The following is a 21,386-nucleotide window of genomic DNA, read 5'->3' on the forward strand; positions in this document are numbered from 1 at the left end:
ATGGCGTGAAAAGACAGCCCCTTGAACTTTTGAACCACACCGGGTTATGCAAGTCTGAAAGAACCTCAAGAAGAGATGAAAAAACCAGAGTAAAGAAACATGATTAAAAACTCTCAAATCTGCAAAATGTATGTTTTAGTGTCTGTGAATATTAAAATCTTATAAATAAATTAATAATAAACAGGATAACAAGAAGTTATGTAATCATTTTTACTACATATTTTAATCAAATTCCATCACTCATCATTACTTCATAATGAAACAGGATGGTTGATAGGGTTCGATCAAAATATGTAGTAAAAATGATTACATAACTAATTGTTATCCTGTTTATTATTAATTTATACCTACCGCAACACATATACATATATAGAGGATATTACATGGGTGCGAGGAGATACGAAATTTATCTTTGAGCGTTGAAAAGATCTCTCATGAGTGAGCTGTGCTCACTCGTGAGAGATTTTCAACACGAGAAGGTAAATTTCGTATCTCCAAGCACCCATGTAATATTCTGTTTGTTATATAATTATCCATAAAATCAACTTAACTAAGCTTTTTATTATTATAAAAAGTTTTTATTCATATACTAATAGCTTAAATAAACATGGTAACAATATTTTTACATGTGAAAATAACATGTTATTTTCAAATGTGAAAATATTAGTTTTTTGAAAAGGAGAAATATATGTATTTTATGGATAATAATATGATAAAATATAATATCAGTGACCAATCTGTAAGGGCATTTGCAGGGTGAGCTGTAGGTGAGGCATTGTAAAGCAGATATAGATCGGATGAGAATATTGTATATTATTTGTAAATATTATTAATGAGAATAATTATGATATTAACATTTTATTCAAAAGTTTTTAGAATAAACCATAAGTTAGTGTATTTTATATAAATCTAAAGGTGCTGGTGAGTAGAAAGATCACTCCAGTACTCTTGGCTGATGACTTCAACAGAACTCATTTCCATTTTATGTCAACGCAAGAGAAAACATCTACGGCTACACACAACTTTGCATACTGGTTACATTCCAGAGATGACACTGATGCTGGGTTGATTGCTCAGACTGAAATTCCTGTAAATGACCCAAAGGTGAAAATTATTTACTTCCGAAAGGCTAATATTCCTGTCAATTAATGATAATTTTGTTACCTTTTTAAACAAATGTCATTTTTTTACATGTAGATTATTGACACTGATTATATAACCAAGAGAAGTAAAGAAGTGATTGTGGAGATTTTCCAAAAAAGCTATATGTCTACTTGGGTTAGTCGAGCAGAGCAAGCCTCATCTGTTCAACTGGGTGAACTGGAAACACTTGAAGAAAACTTGAGGCAACTAGATGAATCAGAACACTTGGTATGCACATAAAATTTGTTTGTACCACATATGTATTCCATTGACTAATATGTTGCAATGAATATATAAATATAAGAAAGGTTTTCATGGCACTAAAAAATTGTTTTCTAAACAGCTTTTTCTTAGGAGGCAGACCAAGAAACTAGCAGAATTTGAGAAATTCACTACCCACCCACTTCATAGCAACAGGTTTCCAGTCGCACCATATGCAAAAGTTGAGGGAGGACTACGGCTTGAAAACATTCACCTTGTTGATTGTAAACCTGGTACATAATAAAATATACAAAACAGTAGTAATAGTTAAATTTATGTATTTGGACCTAAACAAATACCAGATATAAGAAAACATACACATGCATATACATATGATTTATGCACAGCTGTATCAATGCACCCATTTAATGGTAGGGATTGATCTTGGACTAGGTTTACTATATAATCGTAGAGTCCTGTTACAGTGCTATTGTATTCACTTCGATCATTTTCATAAAAGTAAAAAAAAAAAGTATTCTTGTGCAAAGTTGCTTCCTTTTTATTAATTAGAAGGGGACAAGCATGTGATTTTGGAATTTTATCCACAGGTTATGTTAAATCTGTAAACCAATTAATAGATGTATGGTGAGACGTCAAGGAAAAAATGCCAGACATTTTTGTAGGACAGTGCATTCCAACTCCTACAGATTACCCATTATTTAGAGATGGACTTAGAGCAGTGTATGCAGATGAGCATAAGGAAGAATTCAGTACCTGTATGGTTCCACTAGCTGGTAATAACCCAAAATAAAGATTCAACCAATATATAATACAATTTGAAAATTGTGATTCATTCTCACACTTACCTCATGTGTGTTCTTTCACAGCTAACTTCCACATGGGCAAGAGTGCACACTCTGGACTATTCATCCATTATTATGAAATTATCATTCTTCCACTTTACAATTATCTCCATCCTAATGCAACTCCTATCAGGCCAAACACAAGATTTGGAAGGCAAGCATACTATCTGTCAATAATGCGAGAAGCATGGCTTATTGTCCGTGAAGATATTCTCAAGTGTGCATTGCAAGCTAATCAAAGGTAGTAAAAAATATATGAATGAATAATAAAAACTTTGGTTATGCTTACTGATAATACATTACATAACTAGTGTTAATCTGAGTGAAAATGTCAACTTTGTTTTTGTTTTGTTTACATTAGGTGGAAACCATCAATAGTGTTAATGATGACCTTCTTTGAGGAATATCTTGGATTGTCACTTGACACTATTTCCACATTTAGTTCGAACGATAAAGATGCGTGGATTGAAGTCCTGGAGAGGCTTTTCTTCATGATGGCACGCCTTGGGAAGCATCATTACAGAGATGCTATAATGATCACCCTGTCGCAAATTCATTATTGGCAAATGAATGACCATCCCATGGAAAAAGAAATGTTGAAGTTCTTGCCCCATTTTAGTGAAGTACTTGTAGAAATATTCTTTTCTGGTAATGCAACCTACATATAAACACAGTGTAAATATACAAGTTATAAAGAATGTCTACTTAAAAAGGGAATTTTTGGCTAGGACCCTTTTGATATTAATATTTCATATTAATGGGTTTTAAATGATTTCAGTGACAATCTTTATCTTTTATAATTAGATCATGCCAATTTCACTTCTAAAACCCTTCTCATAAAATAATCTTCATTGATAAATTCTTCCATTTCTTTATACTCAACTTTATATATTTTTTGGAATCCTAAAACTTCCTTACTCTTTCTTTCAGTACTTTCATCACACACAGGTCCAACAGTGCTGAGCAAATCAGAGAGGCGGCAATCTGGGTAGATGAAATCAAAGAAGAAAACAAAGAAATCCATGAAACGTATTTGGTTAGAAAGCTTGACTGCTATTCCAAGAATATTACACCAGCAACTTCAACCAAGCACTTTTCCATCATAACAAAAGCAAGTCAATTTGTCAAGACCTTATTTGACAAAGCATTAAGATTGACGCCAAAACCACTGGAAGAAAGTGCAACATATGATAGTGCTGGGCTTTTATCGTACCAAACAGAAATCTTTGGCCAAGTGCCTGCACATGTTTTCCCTCTTCAATGTGCCAGACCTTCATGTGAAGTTGTATGTTCTGGATGCAATGAAAGATTGAAGTTTAAAACCCAGAAGTCATATATCCGAAAGAAATGTGGCCATGTTATCCACCAAATGTGTCTTCTTCCAGATTCCAGCAAGCTTAGAACCAAAATTATGTACAAGTCTGAGCTGAAAGCCCTATGTGTCCTGTACAAACTAAGCACTGATGGTTTAAAAGACAAGCTCATTAAACGTGTATATGACTACATCAGGTCAAATCCAAGTCCAACACTTCCATGCCCGGGCTGTGAGACACAACAGAATTCTCCAGCAACACGAATATATTGCCATATTTGCAACCAGTTTATACTGCCTTCCACTGCAACAAGTAGGTTTAACTGTGGACATCTTGTTCATTTGCTATGTGCTGAAGGGAGACAAATCTGTCCAATTTGTCAAGATCTAGTGGAAGATGTAGTAAATGAATCAAGCAAGAAAGCCAAAGCTTGTTTCACAAAGCCAGACAGTACTTCCAGGTTAAGACCAAAAAATAATGGTGGTGGTGGTTCTGCTGAATGTGATTTGGATGACGATGATGATGATGATGACACACTAACCATCAATCCAGATCAAGAAGACACCCTCACCAAGTATTATGGAGAGCTGGCAGTCAAAGCTAAACAAAACAAAGAACAAAGGGGTTCTTTACCTCGCACAAAAATTATCAAGATAAATGATTAAGAAAATGCAAACAATATGCAATTAATCTAATAAATTGTTTTATAATCATTGCGCCGCTATGCAGGCTTGAGAACAGAGTTGTTGTAAAGTTCAAGTCAAGTTAAGTTATTGTCAGAAGTTAGTTATTGAATATGTACTTATTAGTATAGCTAGTGTAAAAAAACTGGGGGGATATAGTATTGTAGTGTAAAACCTAAGCTTGTATTTAGTCATTTAAAATGGATGTTCTTATCCACTCAACTTTTAAAATAACGTAATTATTATAATAAAATAGTTTATAACTCACGTGGAGAAAACAATTTGGAATCAAATTTATGTAAGATAAGCTTATTTAAGCTTAATACAAAGCAAAGATTACTTGACGCTACTTTTTGCTTACCTGAGCCATCAATGATGCCTCCATTTGAGAATCAACTTGTAACCCAGATATTTTCCACTGAACCTTTCTATGGTTAAAGTAATCGTAATAAAGTATCTAGAAATCAAACTTCGTTCACGTACACGTGTACGAGAACACATACGTACACGGGTTTGTACTGATTTCAAGACACTACGAAGCAGACCTTGTGTTGAAGTGTTTGGACTACGTAGGCCCAGAACGGCGTTAATAAATAGCCTGCATTAGCCAACTAAACCTCAGGTATCTAATAAGCATAGTTCTTGGCTTTTCTTTTAAGACTGGTAATCGTAATGAAAGATTTTTTGACTTGGCGTAGACATTGAGGATGGCAAAACCGCCATTTTCTTCAGCCTTATTGATCCACTTGAAGTCGACAAAAGCTTACCCATTTTTTGACAAACTCATTTCAAATTTACAGATTTAAAAGAAGTTGCTTCCTAGATTCCTTTCACTTGAAAATCCATTCAAATCGATATTTTTTCATTAGATTCTCTCTGGATGATGGTAAGTGGAAGTCTTTGTGACCGCGAACTACGATTCATGTAGTTTACCACTGTGCAGAAGTGTTTAAGCTACGCAGAAGGCTTTTAAATCTATAACTTGCTTGATTTAAACGACCTTCCCACATGATGTCTAATAGGCCATATAGTTCTTATCTAGAAGATGACATTTCCATGCGACATAAACTTTTACCTCGGAAGTTAGAAGACAAAATGCAACAGTATTTGAAATTCCTTTCTTGAGGGCGAGTAGGATAATGGCTTCTTAATTTCGGATTTTCTGAGTCGATCGTTTTCAAGTTTTCAAGGCAGCTTCTCAGTTGACCAACGACGGTACTCAATGGCTAATTTAAGTCAAAATTTTCTTTTCGATGCAAAAATTTTAACCCGAATCACTGATTCTCAACGACTATTTTGAAATAGGCAAACATCGCCAGACATGTTTTTTAGATTGTTTGACGAGCGAACTAATTCAGCCAATCAGAGCGTTAGAACTTAGGCTCCGGATATTCGCCACAGACCGGTAAATCAGTCATTACTGATGGTATCCTTGAGATTTCGACATTGCCTTTTCATCTTCTTGCTTTTAAACCTCTTCGAAATCGCTCAGCCAGGTAAAGAATGTATTTGATTTTCAATATTTTTTTTCCCAAATGATCTGCAAAACGAATAGCTTTATTTGACTGAAATTTCTTGTATGAAAGCATTTCATCGGTAACTAGACATTATGGCTAGAAAATTGCCCGTAATCGTGAATGCCGTAGTACACAAAAATGCTTTTAGGAAGCGTAAATAGCCTTCTTACTAGTGGCTTTCTTCAAATCTTCGTTTGCCTACACTTTGAAGCATGCATGCGTATATAAAATTGTATCAAATCAGTCAATGTCGTTTTATAAGAAGGATTTACATGTCCTTCTATATCGATTGACTGAAGATATAAATTGAAATACGAACACAATCTACACAGAGTAAGTCGAACTCAGCAGTAGTTGTATGAAATTATCCGCCATTTTGGATTTAGAAACAAATTTTAGTTAATGTAATCGAAAAACATCCTTTGAATACAAACTTGCTGACTGCACTATAAGTTTTATACTATGTTGATGTATTTACTACGTTTCTTATCTTTTATCGTCTACGGATACCCTTGTAATCTACGTGTAATACAGTCATCATTGCAGACAGTAGCTCAATGTTACCATATAATAGCAAACATATATTAATGCCTTATAATTTTCTTTTATTTTGACATAGCATACTCCATCAAGGGTCCAACACATATCAATGGTTCTATTGGAGAAGATGCCTTGTTTATGTGGAACACAACGGATCAAAGAGAAATCCTTGCTGCCAGGTGGGGAATAAGAAAGGACAACATCCCTGATCCTCAGTTTATCAGTGTTAATTCATATAATGGAAAGGTGAACATAAACAAAGATATTGGTGACACGTTGAAAAGAAGAGTAGAATATATTGGAAACTTGACAATAGGTCGTGCTTGGTTTGTGTTGAAGAACCTTACTATCAATGACACTAATGAATACATTGCAAGGATCAGTGACGATGAATCTAGTGATCTACCATATTCTGTGCACCTAATGGTTGCAGAGAAGGGGAAAGGTAAGCCATGCACTTTTATGGGAGTAACATAACTCATTTACTTCATATTAAAAACGTCTGATTTCTAAACATTTATCCACAGACCGCCTCTCTTCGGAAAATAATATTATATATATATATATATATATACACACACACACATCCATTTGCAAAAATTATGGCCGTTTCAAAGATATATACAAATATATCAAAAGTATATCAAACAAGTTGGAATATCTTTAATATCTTGATATTTATTTCAGAAAGCCCTTGTGATAGACAACTCGAAAAAAATATCAGGGACGATATCCCATAAATTTTGATATATTTTGATATACTTGTATATATATTGGAAGCGGCCATAATTTTTGCAAAGGGCTATATATATATATATATATATATATATATATATATATATATTTCCCGACAAGCCTGTTTCGTGAATTGCTTCACTCTTCAGGGGATTTAATGATAAGAATATTCGTTACTATCATTTATATAGAAAAAGTATACATAATTAATTAGTGGATGTAGTTTAGCTGTTGCGTAATAATGCTTTGTTTCTGTGGCGGCATGAAGATACAAGTTCGTTGCGCTTATTTAATGATGAGAGTTCCGGTCGATAAATTATTAGAAACTTTTCTTTAAGACAAAGGTTACATCTTTTGCTTGTCGGGAAAAATGTTGTCTTGACTTTTTCTTCTCAAACAAATGTTCTGCTCTACTTCTATCGATGTATTGAGCACTATTTTACGGAAAATTGATTCACAGATTTCTTATATATATATATATATATATATATATAGTACACATTTACACAAATACCTAATTTATTCAGTATATTTAATGATATTCAAAACAGAAAAATCGCTTTATTTATCATTTGTTTCATTCAATGAACGTCAAAATATTTTATTCTCGTGTTGTACATCCTACAGATTATTTATCAATTGGTTTTGATGTTTAAAACTGTAAAATTGCAATATGCATCTCATTAGATATTTGTATAAATGTATACTACTACTAACAGCGCACACGTGAAAGAATTGCCAAAAATTAAGAATATTTTTTTCATCGATTTTTGGTTTGTACTATGATTTTACTTTGATTTTGACTTCGATTTAATTTTTACTTTGCTTAATTTGTCCGTTTATATTTCACTTCCGAAAATTGCGCATGCCCAAAAATATGGATTATGCCAGCGCCCTCGTTCTTCGCCGCAGGCCAGAAGAAACGCAGGCACTGGGTACGAGATTGAAATAGCGGCTAAAATTCTTTTGCCTTCTATTAACTCGCGCATGCGAAGTACAAATTGCCTATATGCTAATCCAACACTGTCTGTTTTAATTAAAACCTAGTCCCCAGTAGAGAACTTATTTATAACCACAAAATGTTAATAGGGTATCAGGTTTAGCTATATATAGACGAACCTAGACAGCTTTTAACACACACTGAATCAACTTAATTTTGAAGTTAATTAGAAGGCCGAGTCTAAGGCTGTAGCTAAAGTTGAACTGAAAAGCATGGACCTAAGTGGACGAATGGCCTAGTAAGGAAATCCTGCTTAAACCACATCTACTAAGGGAATGTCTTTCTAGTCAGCTTCAATGCACCTTAGGCTAGTAGCAACCTCTCGTATTTATATTCCAGACGATCCCGGAGTTATTTCAGCCAGCTCTCGCTTCCAACCATATAATCTCACTTTTTTGCATTCCAAATTCATGTCCACAAACCTTAAGGGGCACTTGGATGAAAATCAATGAAAATTGGAAATGACTTGAAACCTGTTTAAACTTATCTATATGGTCCAGATAGTAGCCAAGCAACATCATTGGCCATTAATTCATCTCTACTGAACGTGAAATTTATTCAGCATCTAAATTGTGAGTAAATGACGTCATTTACCCAACCCCATTGTTCTTTTCACTTTTAACTCAAAATATAAGAATAAGAATAAATCATTTATATAGCGCTAAAATCCTAAAGTTCAATGGCGCTTAAATACAATGCATTATAAATGATAAAAGTATATATATGACTTATATACATGTAATAAAGATAAAACAAACTAAGAGTTCAAGCTAAAAGGTTTAAAATAAATATGTCTTTATGTTCGTTTTAAAACATTATAAATACACAAAATATCTCAACAGCAAGTGGCTCCCAGGCTAAAATTTTAATTAATCTGGTTTTCATAATTATAATTGAGTCATATCATCCTCAAACACTTCAATTATTCGGACATTGTGCCACTTTAATGCTTGATTATCAACCAACCTTCAATTCAACAAAGCAACCAATCACTATTTGTTCATACCACTACCACTACAACAACAAATTAGACAAACAGAATAACTGATCATGAAAATAATTTAAAAATTATGCTGCACATACCTGCAGTGCTCATGCATATACCGCTGACCACTCTCGTTTAGAGCAGCAATTTTTCTTCGTTACTCCTTATCTTGTATATGTTCAAGTACACATATGTCGAAAATATAAATCAAAGCTTGCAGATATAAAGAAACGGGAAAGCTACAAGGATCCCACGCGATATTGTTTTAATTATTATGTTTTCCCTCAACAGAAAAACCAAAAGAATTGCCTCCTCCAACCCCAGACACTACAGCTGCTGCTCCGAACAATACAAGTAAGGTTTTGATAGCTTCATTATTAATTAAAAAAATGGAACACGATATACAGTTATAAAATGCATATACTATAGCATCGCGATTCACTCATTGAGCTTGAGCTTGAGCTTGAAGCGCGCGTGTCAATTTTTTACGCTTGTTGCTTGCGGCATAGCACGCGCTCGTAAGGATAATTTCTCTTTTAATCAAAATCGGTCTTTTTTTCTTTTTCGTGTGTTAAATTCTTTAGAATCGCGATGTAAAACTAATTACGGTTTTGATACGACAATACCACAACTTTCCACGTGGTTTGTTTAACCAGTGGGATCGATTTATAAGCCTATTGCCCTCATGCGGTGTACTCGATTTCCTTCCTGTTTCAATTAGAGATTTCCGATTTAGCGGATTAGCGACAGTATATTCCACGCTCATTAATCCACCCGGAATATAGCCTGAGTATCAGGTCTTCCGAGGGGGAGGGGGAGAGAAGGAAAGGAAGCCGGCTCTCTCTTTCCCCTCTCCCGGAGAGCCTGATACTCATGCTACCCAGAATATAGGTTAACTCAGTAAATGTTTTGTTTTCTATTGCTTAACGAGCACTATTTTTTTACTTAATATTCTGAACTGGTACTGTTTTATATGACCTTTTTGAACTAAAATATGGTTTGTTGATATGAGTACACAATCAGTCTATACTCAACAAACAAATAAACAAATAATTTTTGCTGACGAACATGTATTATATCAACTAAAATTGTTAAGGCCGATTTACACGGTACAACGTTTGCTTACGAGTGTCGCATGCAATCTGCTTACGCCATCCTTACAACACGGCTACCACTGAGGATTTTAAGACATGATTTAAAACCCTACAACAATCGCATACGACAGTGGTAGCCATGTTGTAAGGATGGCGTAAGCAGATTGCATGCGACACTCGTAAGCAAACGTTGTACCGTGTAAATCGGCCTTCATACTTCAGTGTTCTCAAATCTACAATGAAAAATCCAAGTTACACTTGTAAGCAAAGTCTTTGGAAAGAAAGAGGTTGACGAAACGTTATCAAAGTTTCTCGAATATTCCACAAATTGTATCGTTAGGGGGAAATCAGTCTGTAAAGAAACGAGTTGATATTCTCTTTCCTACAGTCCTCTTAGAATTAGTCTCCTTCGATTTGCATGAAATCCACAGGTTGCTACTACGATGGGTTGGAACGGTCTCATGTGACGAAAGATATCTGAGGAAGCCGAATATACTTTAAGAGAACCAATAGTGTGCTCCACTCGGATACGAAGTGATCTCAGGGCCCTGTTAGCATCTCGCTGTCTTCTGTTGTGGGCAATACGTCTTGGTGTAATGAGAGGAGGGCGGTTAGCATATCCCCCATCAGCAAGCAGCCTTGCTCGTTGTGGAAGATTTCTTATTCTCCTGTGTCCTATAGCAGGAAGTCGTCTGAATGTTTCTGCATCTTTCATACGCCCCGGAAAACTGAAAAATGTATGCATTTATCTTTCAGTAGTAAACAAATGTGTCAGGGTAAATCATATCGTTATGACCATCATAATCATTCATTCATTCACTCATCCATCCATCCATCCATCCATCCATCCACCCACCCACCCACCCACCCATCCATCCATCCATCCATCCATTCATTCATTACTATCTTAAACCTAGACAAGTCTACAAACTTACCCAGCTACAAGTAGTACTATCAATCCGTCTGCATCGATTACTATTTGCGTACTTATAAAGTGGTATTTCTTGTCGCCTCTATAAAACTCTGCTTGTCTTGGGCCAGATGGTCTTTGAATTCTGTGTGTCGTGGCGTCTATCATACCTACAGCGTTTGAAAAATGTGGCAGAGTGTCCAGAAAATTACTCCAAACCCTTAGAGAGTGCCATGTGATAAAATTTTGATAGCGGACAAACAGAATTGGAACGATATGATAGATTTCTTCAGCAACGGTACTTTTGCTTATTCTAAAGATGAATGCGAGGACGTACAGTTTCGGGTATTGCCTTAGCCACATAACAACCATGAGGACTCTGTTTGTGACGTCAAGTTTGCAAGCTCTTCGTCTATTAGTTGCTGGTACTCGAGGTGTATGTCTTGGAAGAGTAACGTCTACGGCTATTCTTCGTATAATAGCATCAAAGGATTCAGGTGTTTCCCCGGTCATGTACCAAAAAACGCGTGGGTAGCTCCGTACTGAACGATAAATATCGATGCCATTGTTTTGGCGGTGAAGAAGCTGATTGCCAAGAAGTCGGGCTAAGAGGTTAAATCTCCCTGTTGGTACTATAGAGACCAGCATAAGAAGTGCTATGAGCAGATTCCCTATAACATGGGTAGGAAATAGAGGAACTAGGCGTGGTGATCTTTGGAGCACAAGTTTTACAACTGTAACCACAGACAACAGCGTCATCACAACAAAGGTTGGGAAAGGAGGAACATCCATTACTTGTTTTGAACTTAATAAATACCTATAAACTTTTACAAAGGCGAAGATATGCAAATAATTTGCTACAACTTGTCAAAGCGTGCGTGCACTTAGAATGTATGCATTATTATTAACATAATTAGGAAACAAAACACAAACACAATTAGGAAACACAAGAAGGTTGATAACATTCACGCTTAGCGCACGTGGGCACGTTTGCTAGCAAGGCACTCTTTTCATCATTCGTACAAGAACATTGAACACGATGGAAAACGTGAAAAAACAAAGAAAAGCAAGAAGAAATTATACAGAACTGGAGGATATTCTCATTCTTCAGGCTGTAAATACATGTGGGAGAGAGTGGAAAAGCGTGTTGAGCTACATGAGACGACACGCAGAAGTGATGGGAGAAGCAGGAGACCAGTATTTGGTCGAGGATAAGTCCGCTTGCAAGGCTTTACAAGAGCGCCTAACAAAACGAGCTTCTAAACTGCTCAACAACGCTCTACTTACAAGGTACAATCAATTATTAAACAGGTGCAAAGTGCTTTCCGTAAGTTAAGAGGATAATAATATAAAATTATTCTTATAGGAATGACGATACCACGTCAACAGACAAAACGCAGCGGGAAACACCATCAACATCAAAAATAATTGATGATGAATACGAGTCTTCTCAATCTAGCAGCGAGAAAAGTGCTAAACAAGAAATTGCAGAAATTTGTAAGGCTATTAATACTAGGGAAACGAAGTATGTGGTTGACGTGGATGACAAAAACCTACAGCATGACGACTCGACAGAAATTCTCAAGAAGATCAACAATAGAAGGGAACTTGAGAAAGAGGAAGATAGGTAATTTGATAATAATTTAATATTTTGTAATAATTTGTGCTCAAATTCTTAGATATGGCTTGTAAAACGTGGTTTTCATGTGTTGTTTTTATCTTAGGAAAAGAACTTCAGTGAAGCCGGAGAACAAGTCTAGCAAAAGACAAAAAGTGACGAGAGAGGATAGACTTGACCGCTTGCTGGATGCAATCCCTGGTGTTCTCGAGTCAACTCAAACTGCTGCTCGAGAGCATAAGAAAGCTTTGGCAAGCTGGAGGACTATTCATGGTTTGGTGTCTTCTGACGAAGACTAGAATATTTATTTGTCTTTTGTGGCAGTTACGTTTTGTACGTATATATGACATGCTAACATGATATCTGTCTGATGAAGACTAGAATATTTATTTGTCTTAATTGTAGCAATTACGTTTCGTATCTGTCTGATGAAGAATGGAATATTCAGTATTATTGTCTTGTAGCTGACTACAAATTATTAAAATAGTTTTCTTGTCATTAAGTGGAAAGTCAGACTCATTTCTTGGTAGCTACGATTAACATGCAGTGAAGCTCGGGGCCCAGAGATTGAGAGGTCCTTCAGGATAAAGAGGATAGGGATGCTCGTTGACGAGAAATCGGGGAAAAAAATACCCTATATAAATACAAAGACGATTCAGAAGTTAGTTTGATTTAGTTTACGGCACCTATTTAACGGTTTGACTGAATTCACAACGCATCAGCTACACGATGTACCTATTCCGTTAGTATATGCCTATTCCGCCTATAATCCGCTAAATCGGAAATCTCTATTGAATGGTGATACGTATCTGATTAAACTTGAACACATATCCACACGGCACTGAGATAAAAACCAAACTTATCAAATAGCTAGGCTTCTCTTTCAATATACCAGTCCAGAACATAAGAAACCTCTCGTGGTTCAGGTTCAGTTATCGGGTCAAAACGTGTTCCGTAGTTAATTTTTTTTCAGCATATGTATGCATTTTCTCAGATGGTTTTCATATATATTTGCTTTTTTTAATCAAGATGATACGAAAAACAAAAAAATTCTTAAGTTCACATTTTAATTTGAAAGAAAATGCAATCGATTTTATAATATTTGATTTATTACATTTTTTATTTTGTTTTATTTGTAGATTAAATAGCTACAATTACCGGAAAACGAGCAACAATAAAACTAGCATGATAAACGAGAAAAACAAATGTACTTGTTTTATTATTGTAGTAAGAGTACTCGTAGTTCTTACACGGTTTTAGAAAATGATTTGAAAACAAAAAACAAAAACAAAAAATAAACAAAACATTAAGTTTAGTAGTAAAAGTATATATCAGCGAAGGGAACTTTTTGAATCCTGAAAATTAAACAATTCCAAGAGATGTGTGACAAAGTTTATAGCTATATAACATTGCAAAAATTACCGGCAAACGAGCAACAACGAACTAGGATGACAAACGAGCGAAAAAGTGTAACTGTTTTGTTACTGTATTATGGTAAGAGTACTTTCATTTTGAATTTTATATCTTTCTACAGATAATTTATTTAAATATTGAATGACATTTAAAATCACACCAATATTCAACTGTTTATTGAGCTTTTCGAGCTAGTATGATTATAAAAATGAGCTTTATTTGTTATTGTTGAGAATATTATGTTATTGTATAAAGACCTTTAAAACTCCTTTACAATTGCCAGTTTACTGACAAAGAACATTGTTATTTTGTATTTTGCATTGCATTTTGCATTATTTTCTATTTTGTCTCAGTTGTTCTTATCAAGTTTAACCGAATCTAAACTTTGTTTTTCGAAAAAAAATTGGCGTTCGTGATTTCCATATCTTTCTTACACAGGAAAACAGATGAAAACTAGTGAAATCGAATCTCAAAATGTAGGAAGCTTAAGTTTTCAAGGTTATCGAAAAGTAGTTAAAGCTTATATATATGTGAGGTTTAATGAAGAATTAGGATAAGAAAACTATTTTTTAACTGATGATACGTTCAGGGCCTTCATTTCACAAGTTTAGTTAGTTTATAATGATTTCCAGGCAATTTTCGTTTTCTCATGATGCTACCAAAGCATTTATTAATATATACATACTGAGAAATACTCACTGAAAATCTATTCAGTAAAGTTTCGTTCATTCACCTGGTCTCAGCCAATCAGATCGGCGAACGACGTTTTTTCACCGTATAAAATAAGTCATTCGCCGATCTGTACGAACGATATTTTTGCACTGCACCGTTGAATGGTTTCCATCCCTGCGCTCATATACTTGGTAGCTTTGCCATTGAGCAAAGCCGGCAGTAAATATTGTCAGTGCTGTTGTTGTTCTATTTTACTAAAATAGGTCCTTTTTTACTGTAAAAAGCAAGCATAGGCATAAAAATGGAAGAAAATAAATTTGTCACTCCCAATAACACTGTAGAGGATTATGTAGAACGTCTACAATTAAAAGAATACTAAGGGAAACTAGCAAGATGTGAAGGTACTCAAAACCTATCTAACATATGAGGAAAGAGAAGTTCACGAAATCGAGCCAAAAGAGCTAGATAGATATGTAGCAGAGCTTATTCGTTCGGTTAGACGAAAGGATGGAGAGGACTATGAATTGAATATTATCAAATTTCCCAGTATGTATATAAAAAACCAAATACAGCATGGAAAGTGCTTTGTACGGTTTTAATTCACTCGTTGTTTTGTATCAAAAAATAAAACTCGGTCGCTCGAAGGCTAGCTTGTTGTTCTTTTTGATATTGCACAACTCGTGAATAAAAACCGTACAGGCGCACTTTCCATGAAGTATTCTCAATTTATTTTTTAAATTTTCATTGCGGTAAAAAATACGGTTCATATAAAAACATTAAAAAATTCCTTTCGAAAACCAAACATCGTTATTTAAAAGACGTAAGAAAGCTTTTCTTTTCTTTTCTTTTTTTTTTGGTCACCTTTTTTAACCTTTTGTTATAAGCTTAGTCCTGATTTGTCCTAAAAAAATCCGGAATCTCCAAAATTTCGATTCTGGTGAAAGACATCAAAGGTAAATCTAGCTAAACTTGATATTGTATTGGATTATCTGTAGTTATCTTTCGTTTTTTTTGAAGTAAAGTTACCCAGGACTTCAAACCATCTATAAAACCAGCAATTCAATGAAAACATAAGGGATCATCTTTTTTGAAACGTTTATCGAATTGTACTTTACTGGAATTTGTAACTTCAGACATGTATAAATGTATAATACAACATTTCTGCAATCGAGTGTATATATATATAATACATTTGTTGTGAAGTGTGATGGTCCGGATGAGTGTTGTATTGTGTTAAGTAAGACTTACATGATTAAAGACAACCCTAAATGATCCTGAAAATAGTATAAGCTTTTGATGTGTTTGTTATTCATCATTCTTCCATTTTTCCTCCAGTTATTAAAGTTATACATTTATTTACTTACATATTCTCTCTGTTCCACCTTATCAAACAACCAACCAATTATAAACCAACCTTCAACTCAACAATGCAACCAATCACTATTTGTTCATACCACTACCAATACAACAACAAATGAGACAAACAGAATAACTGAAACTAAACAAAATAAATTATTCTGCAAATGCCTGCAGTGCTCATGTGTATACCTCTGTCCACTCTCGCTGAGAGCAGCCATGTTTCCCCGTTACTCCATATCTCGTATATATTCAAGTACACATATGTCGAATATATGAATCAAAACTTGCAGGTATTAAGAAACGTGAAAAAATGGCCATCATCTTGAGTTAAGACAACTGGTGAAACTACAAGGATCCCACGCGATATTGTTTTAATTATTACGTTTTCCCTCGACAGAAAAACCAACAGAAGGGCCTTCTCAAACCCCAGACACTACAGCTGCTGCTCCTTACATCACACGTAAGGCTTCTTATAGCTTCAGCATAAATAATTAACTTGAATACCGATATACAGTTATAAAGTGCATATATTATAGCATCGCGATTCACTAAGTCTCTTATATTTTTGAGACGACAATATTTTGTGGTATTGTCGTTTCAAAACTAAAGTTTCTGATTGGCTAACGTGCGACGAAAAGGAAAGCTTTAGCTTGAGCTTGAAGCGCGCGCGTCAAATTTTTTTCACTGGTTGCTTGCGGCATAGTGGGCGCTCGTAAGGAAACATTTCGCTTTTAATCAAAGAAATTCGGTCGATTTTTGTTTTCTTGTTCGTATGTTAAATTCTTTAAAATCGCGATACAAAACTAATTACGATTTTGAGACGACAATGCCACAAATTATTATATGACCGTGAATCTTAAAGCCTGGACACTAGCAAATCGCGCGATCTGATTGGATAGTTCGCATCGCGGACTAGTCTAGATTCTCCGGTATTAACCGGTCCGATCGCATATTAATCTTAAGGCCAAAACGTTTTGTTCTTTTCAATGAAAAGTGGTCATATAATAAAACTCTTATCAACCGAGCTTGGTCGGTCTGTACATTCCGACCTCGGTCAAGATTATCCCGTACAGACCTCCTGCTCGGTTGATAAGATCTAAATATTGACGGCGTTGGGAGAAAATATATTCGGCATTGGGCGGAGTCGGAAAAAATACAGTAGCAGTAGCAGTAGCAGTAGCAGTACAGTAGCAGTAGCAGTAGCAGTAGCAGTAGCAGTAGCAGTAGCAGTAGCAGTAGCAGTAGCAGTAGCAGTAGCAGTAGCAGTAGCAGTAGCAGTAGCAACATTTAATAAAAACATATACTTAAACTTTACGTTCAGCATTTTTTTCCCAGCAACACCGCTATTTCAATTACCTATATATCCTTCATATATCTCAATAGTCAGCTACCAACTCCCATTCCTTTCCTGTATAACAATAGATAAAGAGAAATAGAGGGGGAGGGGGAAGCTAAAAAGCACTTTTGTTTAAGAATATACATATTGTTTTTCTCCATAAGGGAACTCAAACTTATTTTATTTTTTGTACTCTACTTAACTTTTGGTTATATATTTCTCTTTTCAGCAACACCCAAACAGAACTCGTCGAACATACTAAAGCACATTAAGGGTCACATGATATTAATGGGGATTGCACTGGTGATGTGGCACTCTTGAATTTAGGTAAAGGCCGCACTTAATATTAAAAAATAATATACTTATCGATGTTTATTGCAGCTTGAATTTGACTAATTTCATTTATTACTACTTCAATATAATTTAATAATCTTTTATTTTTCTTTTCCAGGGTTTTTGATTACAACGAAAAGATGAAGAAAGTCAAAATCATTGAAGGATTGCTTAAGATCTTAAAAGGAGTTGAAGAGAATTACTATGCGATGGCTTTCGCAGTAATTAAGAGGCTGTCTATTATTATTATTTTTCTTATTTCCGTTTCTGATTTGTACTTTGATCTTTTTTTCATCTTGAATATTTCACTCATGCAAAGCATTACACCTCAAGTATGATGACCTTTCAAACCTCACACAACCAAAATCCTCTTCAGTAGCTTTAATTTGTTATACAAAATTTCACTATTGTCTGGTATCCTCAAAGGATTTTTAACATTTCAATGTGAAAAAAGAGCTTTTAAAAAGAATTGTGGTAGTTTAGGTTTGAAACTCCATTGGTCTATTGCAACATCCGCTCAGTTTTAATGTATAGGTTAATATATATCTAAAAATGTTTTTGGTATTACCATTACCTCCAAGCGCGCATAACAAAGTATTAAGAGGCTGTCTCAGTAACAAAAACCGACCACCATTCAAATTCCAGGACCCTCGGCACAGATTTATCGCCTTCGAGGTGCCCGAAATGCCTCAAACTTTATAGCGTTCTAAAAAAATAAATACTTGACGAAATTCTACATTTCTTTTTTCGTATGGAAGATCTGTTATTACAGTTGCTCTGGCAGTAACATTTTAATGAAATTACATTCCCTTGTATACCAAACGGAAAAAAAAGTTACCTTATGTAAAACAGCTTGTTCAAAATCTCAAAAAATGCCTAAATTTGAAGGAGAATTTCAAAACATTTTGGCACCTAGTTACAGATCCTTATTCATATCATCAGAAAGCCCTAATGTTGCTTTGTTTAAAAAAAAAAAAAGAGCAGCGAATTTGGAAAAGTAGCAAACCTTCAAACTTTGGCTACATCGGCTAAAATTGTTTGGTCGAAGAACTTCCACGATATCCTAACTCTCGCGATCCATCCAACATTTCATCTTTGTTGCCTTTAACCGATCAGCTAGCTTTGGTAACATTGCTGCTCTTCTAATATTTGTTTGATACAGGAATATTATTTTAAAGAGCCCTCCAGCACTTATGCAAGTAGAAAGCGCAGCAAAAATTACAATTCTCATGCTAAATTTTTTAAAAAAATTTAAAAAAATAATAAAAAATACACGACTTTCCAACCTACTATTGTGTTGTTTACAAAGTCTTTGGCATTAGTGCCCAGTCCACTAGTCAATTCAAACATGTGGGGGAGAGGGAAGAGGAAGCGCGGAGGCATGCTCCTTTTCTGAAAACTTGAAAACGGGATGCGGCCGATAAAACACAAGAATATCCACTTCTTTTTTCCATTGCACTAATTAAATGGAACAGGTGAGAAAATATATTATATTTTTTTCATCCAGCCGGTGGTATCATTTGTCTTTTATCATTTAATATGGTACCTTAGCTTTAACATTCCAGCATTTAGTCATTCATTTTAATAAAATGGTTTAATCCATGCCTTGTTTTCTTCTACTTTCCGCTTATACTTTTTTAAGTAAAGATTGCTGGGTGTCAAAACTAAATTTTAGGATGTTTGCTGAGATGACAAATTTTTTTTTTTTTTTTTTTTTTCACATAAGGACCCTGCGGCTGTAGAGAGAGCTATGAATACTGAATTACAAGCTGTCTTAGATTTTTGTACAGCTAATAAATCAACTGTAAATATAGACTAGACCAATTATATGATAAAAGAATCGAGTAAGAAAAGAATTCCTAACATTGAAGTACCACAATTTAAACAGACTGAATCATCAAATATTTGGGTGTCTACATTGATCAAAATATAACATCATGGGAAAAACAAATTAATTTTATTCTAAGCAAAATATCTAAAACTAATGGCATAACACGTCGGGCTAGAAGGGCTAAAAAATGTTTCATTTAGGCAAAACGTTTTTGTATTTCATTAAAATTTCTTGAAACTTGGTAACGTTAAAGAGCCTAACAAATCTCACAACTCTGTCGTTTTACTTTTTTAAGTTTCGACATTTTTGGCGGGAAAAGGACGTCATCAATTTTAGCGGAAAATCGAAATACTCGATCGAAATGTGAACCAAAATAGTAACAAAATGGCGGCTTCATGAACATTCAAAAAATCATATCTTTTGGTTCACATATCAGAAATGAACACATTTTGCATTTTTGAACTCCTCATGTTCAGTTCTTTCAAATGCGCTAGTTAGAATTTTCCATTGTGGAGTATTTCGATTTTCCGTTAAAATTGATGACGTCATTTTCCCGCCAAAAATGTCGAAATTTAAAAAAGTAAAACGACAGAGTTGTGAGATTTGTTAGACTCTTTAATGTTACCAAGTTTCAAGAAATTTCAATGAAACACAAAAACGTTTTGCCTAAATGAAACATTTTTTAGCCCTTCTAGCCCGACGTGTAATAAGAAAGCTAAGGCACTATGTCAATCTTAAAACCCTATAAAGTTTGTACTATATGTCGTGTATAAAGGTCCTTCGAAACGAGTAAAACCACAACAACTCGAATGAACTGCTAAACGTTTCTGTTTACTACTCAAAACGTCTCGTGCTAAAGCCGCGACAGTCGTGATGTCATACACGACCTGTCAATATACTTAACAGATATCTAGGTTGGGAATTTTTTTTTACTTCCTTCCTTTTTCCTTCACTCTCTTCTTCCTTTCCTTTTCTGTCTTTACTTTCTTCTTAGTTCTTGGTTAGTAATTTTACTCGCCACCATCATCTTTGCTTTGCTTTTCCTTGCTGCAGAGGTAATACCTTAACTTCCATTCAACTTAACCGCCTATGCAAAAATAAATGATGATAATATCAAAAGGAAGCGGAATAGAGCCATGGCAAGTAATATCGCTGTGACTAAATTAAAACACAGAAAACATAAAAACCTGATAGACCGGAAGACGAATTTTCTGGTATACTTAAGTTGCCTCAAGTAATTCTAGTCGTATCTTGCAGAAAAAGGAATAGGATAAAATGTTGACTTCTATACCTGTAGCGCTAGCATTATGTAAAACGCTAGTACTTCATATCAACGCTAGCAACAGTCACTTTAAAATACACCTACCTGGTTAAAGTGAAACAATGTTGCTTTTTTTCCTAGCCACTACAGGGGACACAAGGATCTCTTTCTCTCTCTCTCTCTCTCTCTCTCTCTCTCTCTCTCTATCTCCCTTCCTCTCTTCCTTGCAGAAACGTTGTAGTATACATTTATACAAATATCTAATTTATTCAGTATATTTAATGATATGCAAAACGGAAAAATCGCTTTATTTATTGTTCGTTTCATTCAATGACTGTCAAAATATTATTTTCTTGTCTATTAGATCGTACAGATTATAAATCAGTTGGTTTTAAGCGTTGAAAATGGTTATTTTGCATTATGCATCTCATTAGATATTCGTATAAATTTGAAAAATTAAACGAGCCTTACCTGTAAGGTGAAGTTTGATTGTGATTCTACCAAATCCAAGGTGACGCGCTGAGGGTTAACATGAGAGGCACACGTGCTGCCGTGGATGCTCAGAGTTTTAAATGTTGT

The 21,386-nt window shown here is 34.8% G+C and overlaps 2 protein-coding genes and 2 long non-coding RNA genes across 9 annotated transcripts; 2 read left to right on the forward strand and 2 right to left on the reverse strand.

Moving 5' to 3' along the window:
• Positions 1 to 842: 842 nt before the first annotated feature.
• Positions 843 to 5,553, reverse strand: LOC116293858 (uncharacterized). 5 transcript variants are annotated; one of them, XR_016119914.1, is made up of 6 exons: positions 3,421 to 3,562; positions 3,126 to 3,191; positions 2,599 to 2,865; positions 2,211 to 2,374; positions 1,544 to 1,634; positions 843 to 1,087 (listed from the first exon to the last, which is right to left on the reverse strand). XR_016119914.1 is itself a non-coding variant. In XM_089030887.1 (3 exons), exons 1-3 carry the CDS (start codon positions 3,482 to 3,484, stop codon positions 2,624 to 2,626), a joined length of 372 nt encoding a protein of 123 aa, XP_088887013.1. In that variant the 5' UTR covers positions 3,485 to 3,562; the 3' UTR covers positions 1,666 to 2,623. The 5 variants fall into 5 exon arrangements, 1 of the variants encoding a protein (XP_088887013.1); XR_016119911.1 differs by having other exon boundaries at positions 2,211 to 2,438; XR_016119915.1 differs by adding an exon at positions 4,565 to 5,553 and having other exon boundaries at positions 2,211 to 2,865; positions 3,091 to 4,120.
• A 35-nt stretch (positions 5,554 to 5,588) lies between these two features.
• LOC148913498 (uncharacterized) lies at positions 5,589 to 19,004 on the forward strand. Of its 2 annotated transcripts, XM_089030871.1 has the most exons (6): positions 5,589 to 5,699; positions 6,340 to 6,705; positions 9,272 to 9,334; positions 16,444 to 16,506; positions 17,612 to 17,709; positions 17,834 to 19,004. In XM_089030871.1, the coding sequence occupies exons 1-5, from the start codon at positions 5,627 to 5,629 to the stop codon at positions 17,701 to 17,703; spliced, it is 657 nt and encodes a 218-aa protein (XP_088886997.1). In that variant the 5' UTR covers positions 5,589 to 5,626; the 3' UTR covers positions 17,704 to 17,709; positions 17,834 to 19,004. The 2 variants fall into 2 exon arrangements, with proteins under 2 accessions (XP_088886997.1, XP_088887003.1); XM_089030877.1 differs by lacking the exon at positions 16,444 to 16,506.
• Positions 12,233 to 13,104, forward strand: LOC148913499 (uncharacterized). Its single transcript, XR_016119916.1, has 3 exons — positions 12,233 to 12,274; positions 12,351 to 12,611; positions 12,709 to 13,104. It is a non-coding gene; the product is annotated as an uncharacterized LOC148913499 (long non-coding RNA).
• Positions 19,005 to 20,361: 1,357 nt separating the features above from the next.
• LOC148913500 (uncharacterized) lies at positions 20,362 to 21,109 on the reverse strand. Its single transcript, XR_016119917.1, has 2 exons — positions 20,913 to 21,109; positions 20,362 to 20,633 (listed from the first exon to the last, which is right to left on the reverse strand). It is a non-coding gene; the product is annotated as an uncharacterized LOC148913500 (long non-coding RNA).
• Positions 21,110 to 21,386: the final 277 nt, after the last annotated feature.

This window comes from Actinia tenebrosa, unplaced genomic scaffold (assembly GCF_029948245.1).
Source record: "Actinia tenebrosa isolate PJP-AT-01 unplaced genomic scaffold, QUT_ActTen_1.0 PGA_scaffold0__85_contigs__length_37466705, whole genome shotgun sequence".
Taxonomy (NCBI): domain Eukaryota; kingdom Metazoa; phylum Cnidaria; class Anthozoa; order Actiniaria; family Actiniidae; genus Actinia; species Actinia tenebrosa.

Excerpts from the sequence above, each read along its gene's own strand:
- LOC116293858 (XM_089030887.1), bottom strand. The coding sequence starts at position 3,484 with ATGAAGGTCTGGCACATTGAAGAGGGAAAACATGTGCAGGCACTTGGC. Across the intron at positions 3,192-3,420 it reads TGGCCAAAGATTTCTGTTTG|ATTGCCGCCTCTCTGATTTG; the intron begins GTACGATAAAAG and ends TCATCTACCCAG. Across the intron at positions 2,866-3,125 it reads TGAAAGTACTGAAAGAAAGA|GTTGCATTACCAGAAAAGAA; the intron begins GTAAGGAAGTTT and ends GTTTATATGTAG.
- LOC148913498 (XM_089030871.1), top strand. The coding sequence starts at position 5,627 with ATGGTATCCTTGAGATTTCGACATTGCCTTTTCATCTTCTTGCTTTTA. Across the intron at positions 6,706-9,271 it reads GGTTGCAGAGAAGGGGAAAG|AAAAACCAAAAGAATTGCCT; the intron begins GTAAGCCATGCA and ends TTCCCTCAACAG. Across the intron at positions 9,335-16,443 it reads TGCTGCTCCGAACAATACAA|AAAAACCAACAGAAGGGCCT; the intron begins GTAAGGTTTTGA and ends TTCCCTCGACAG.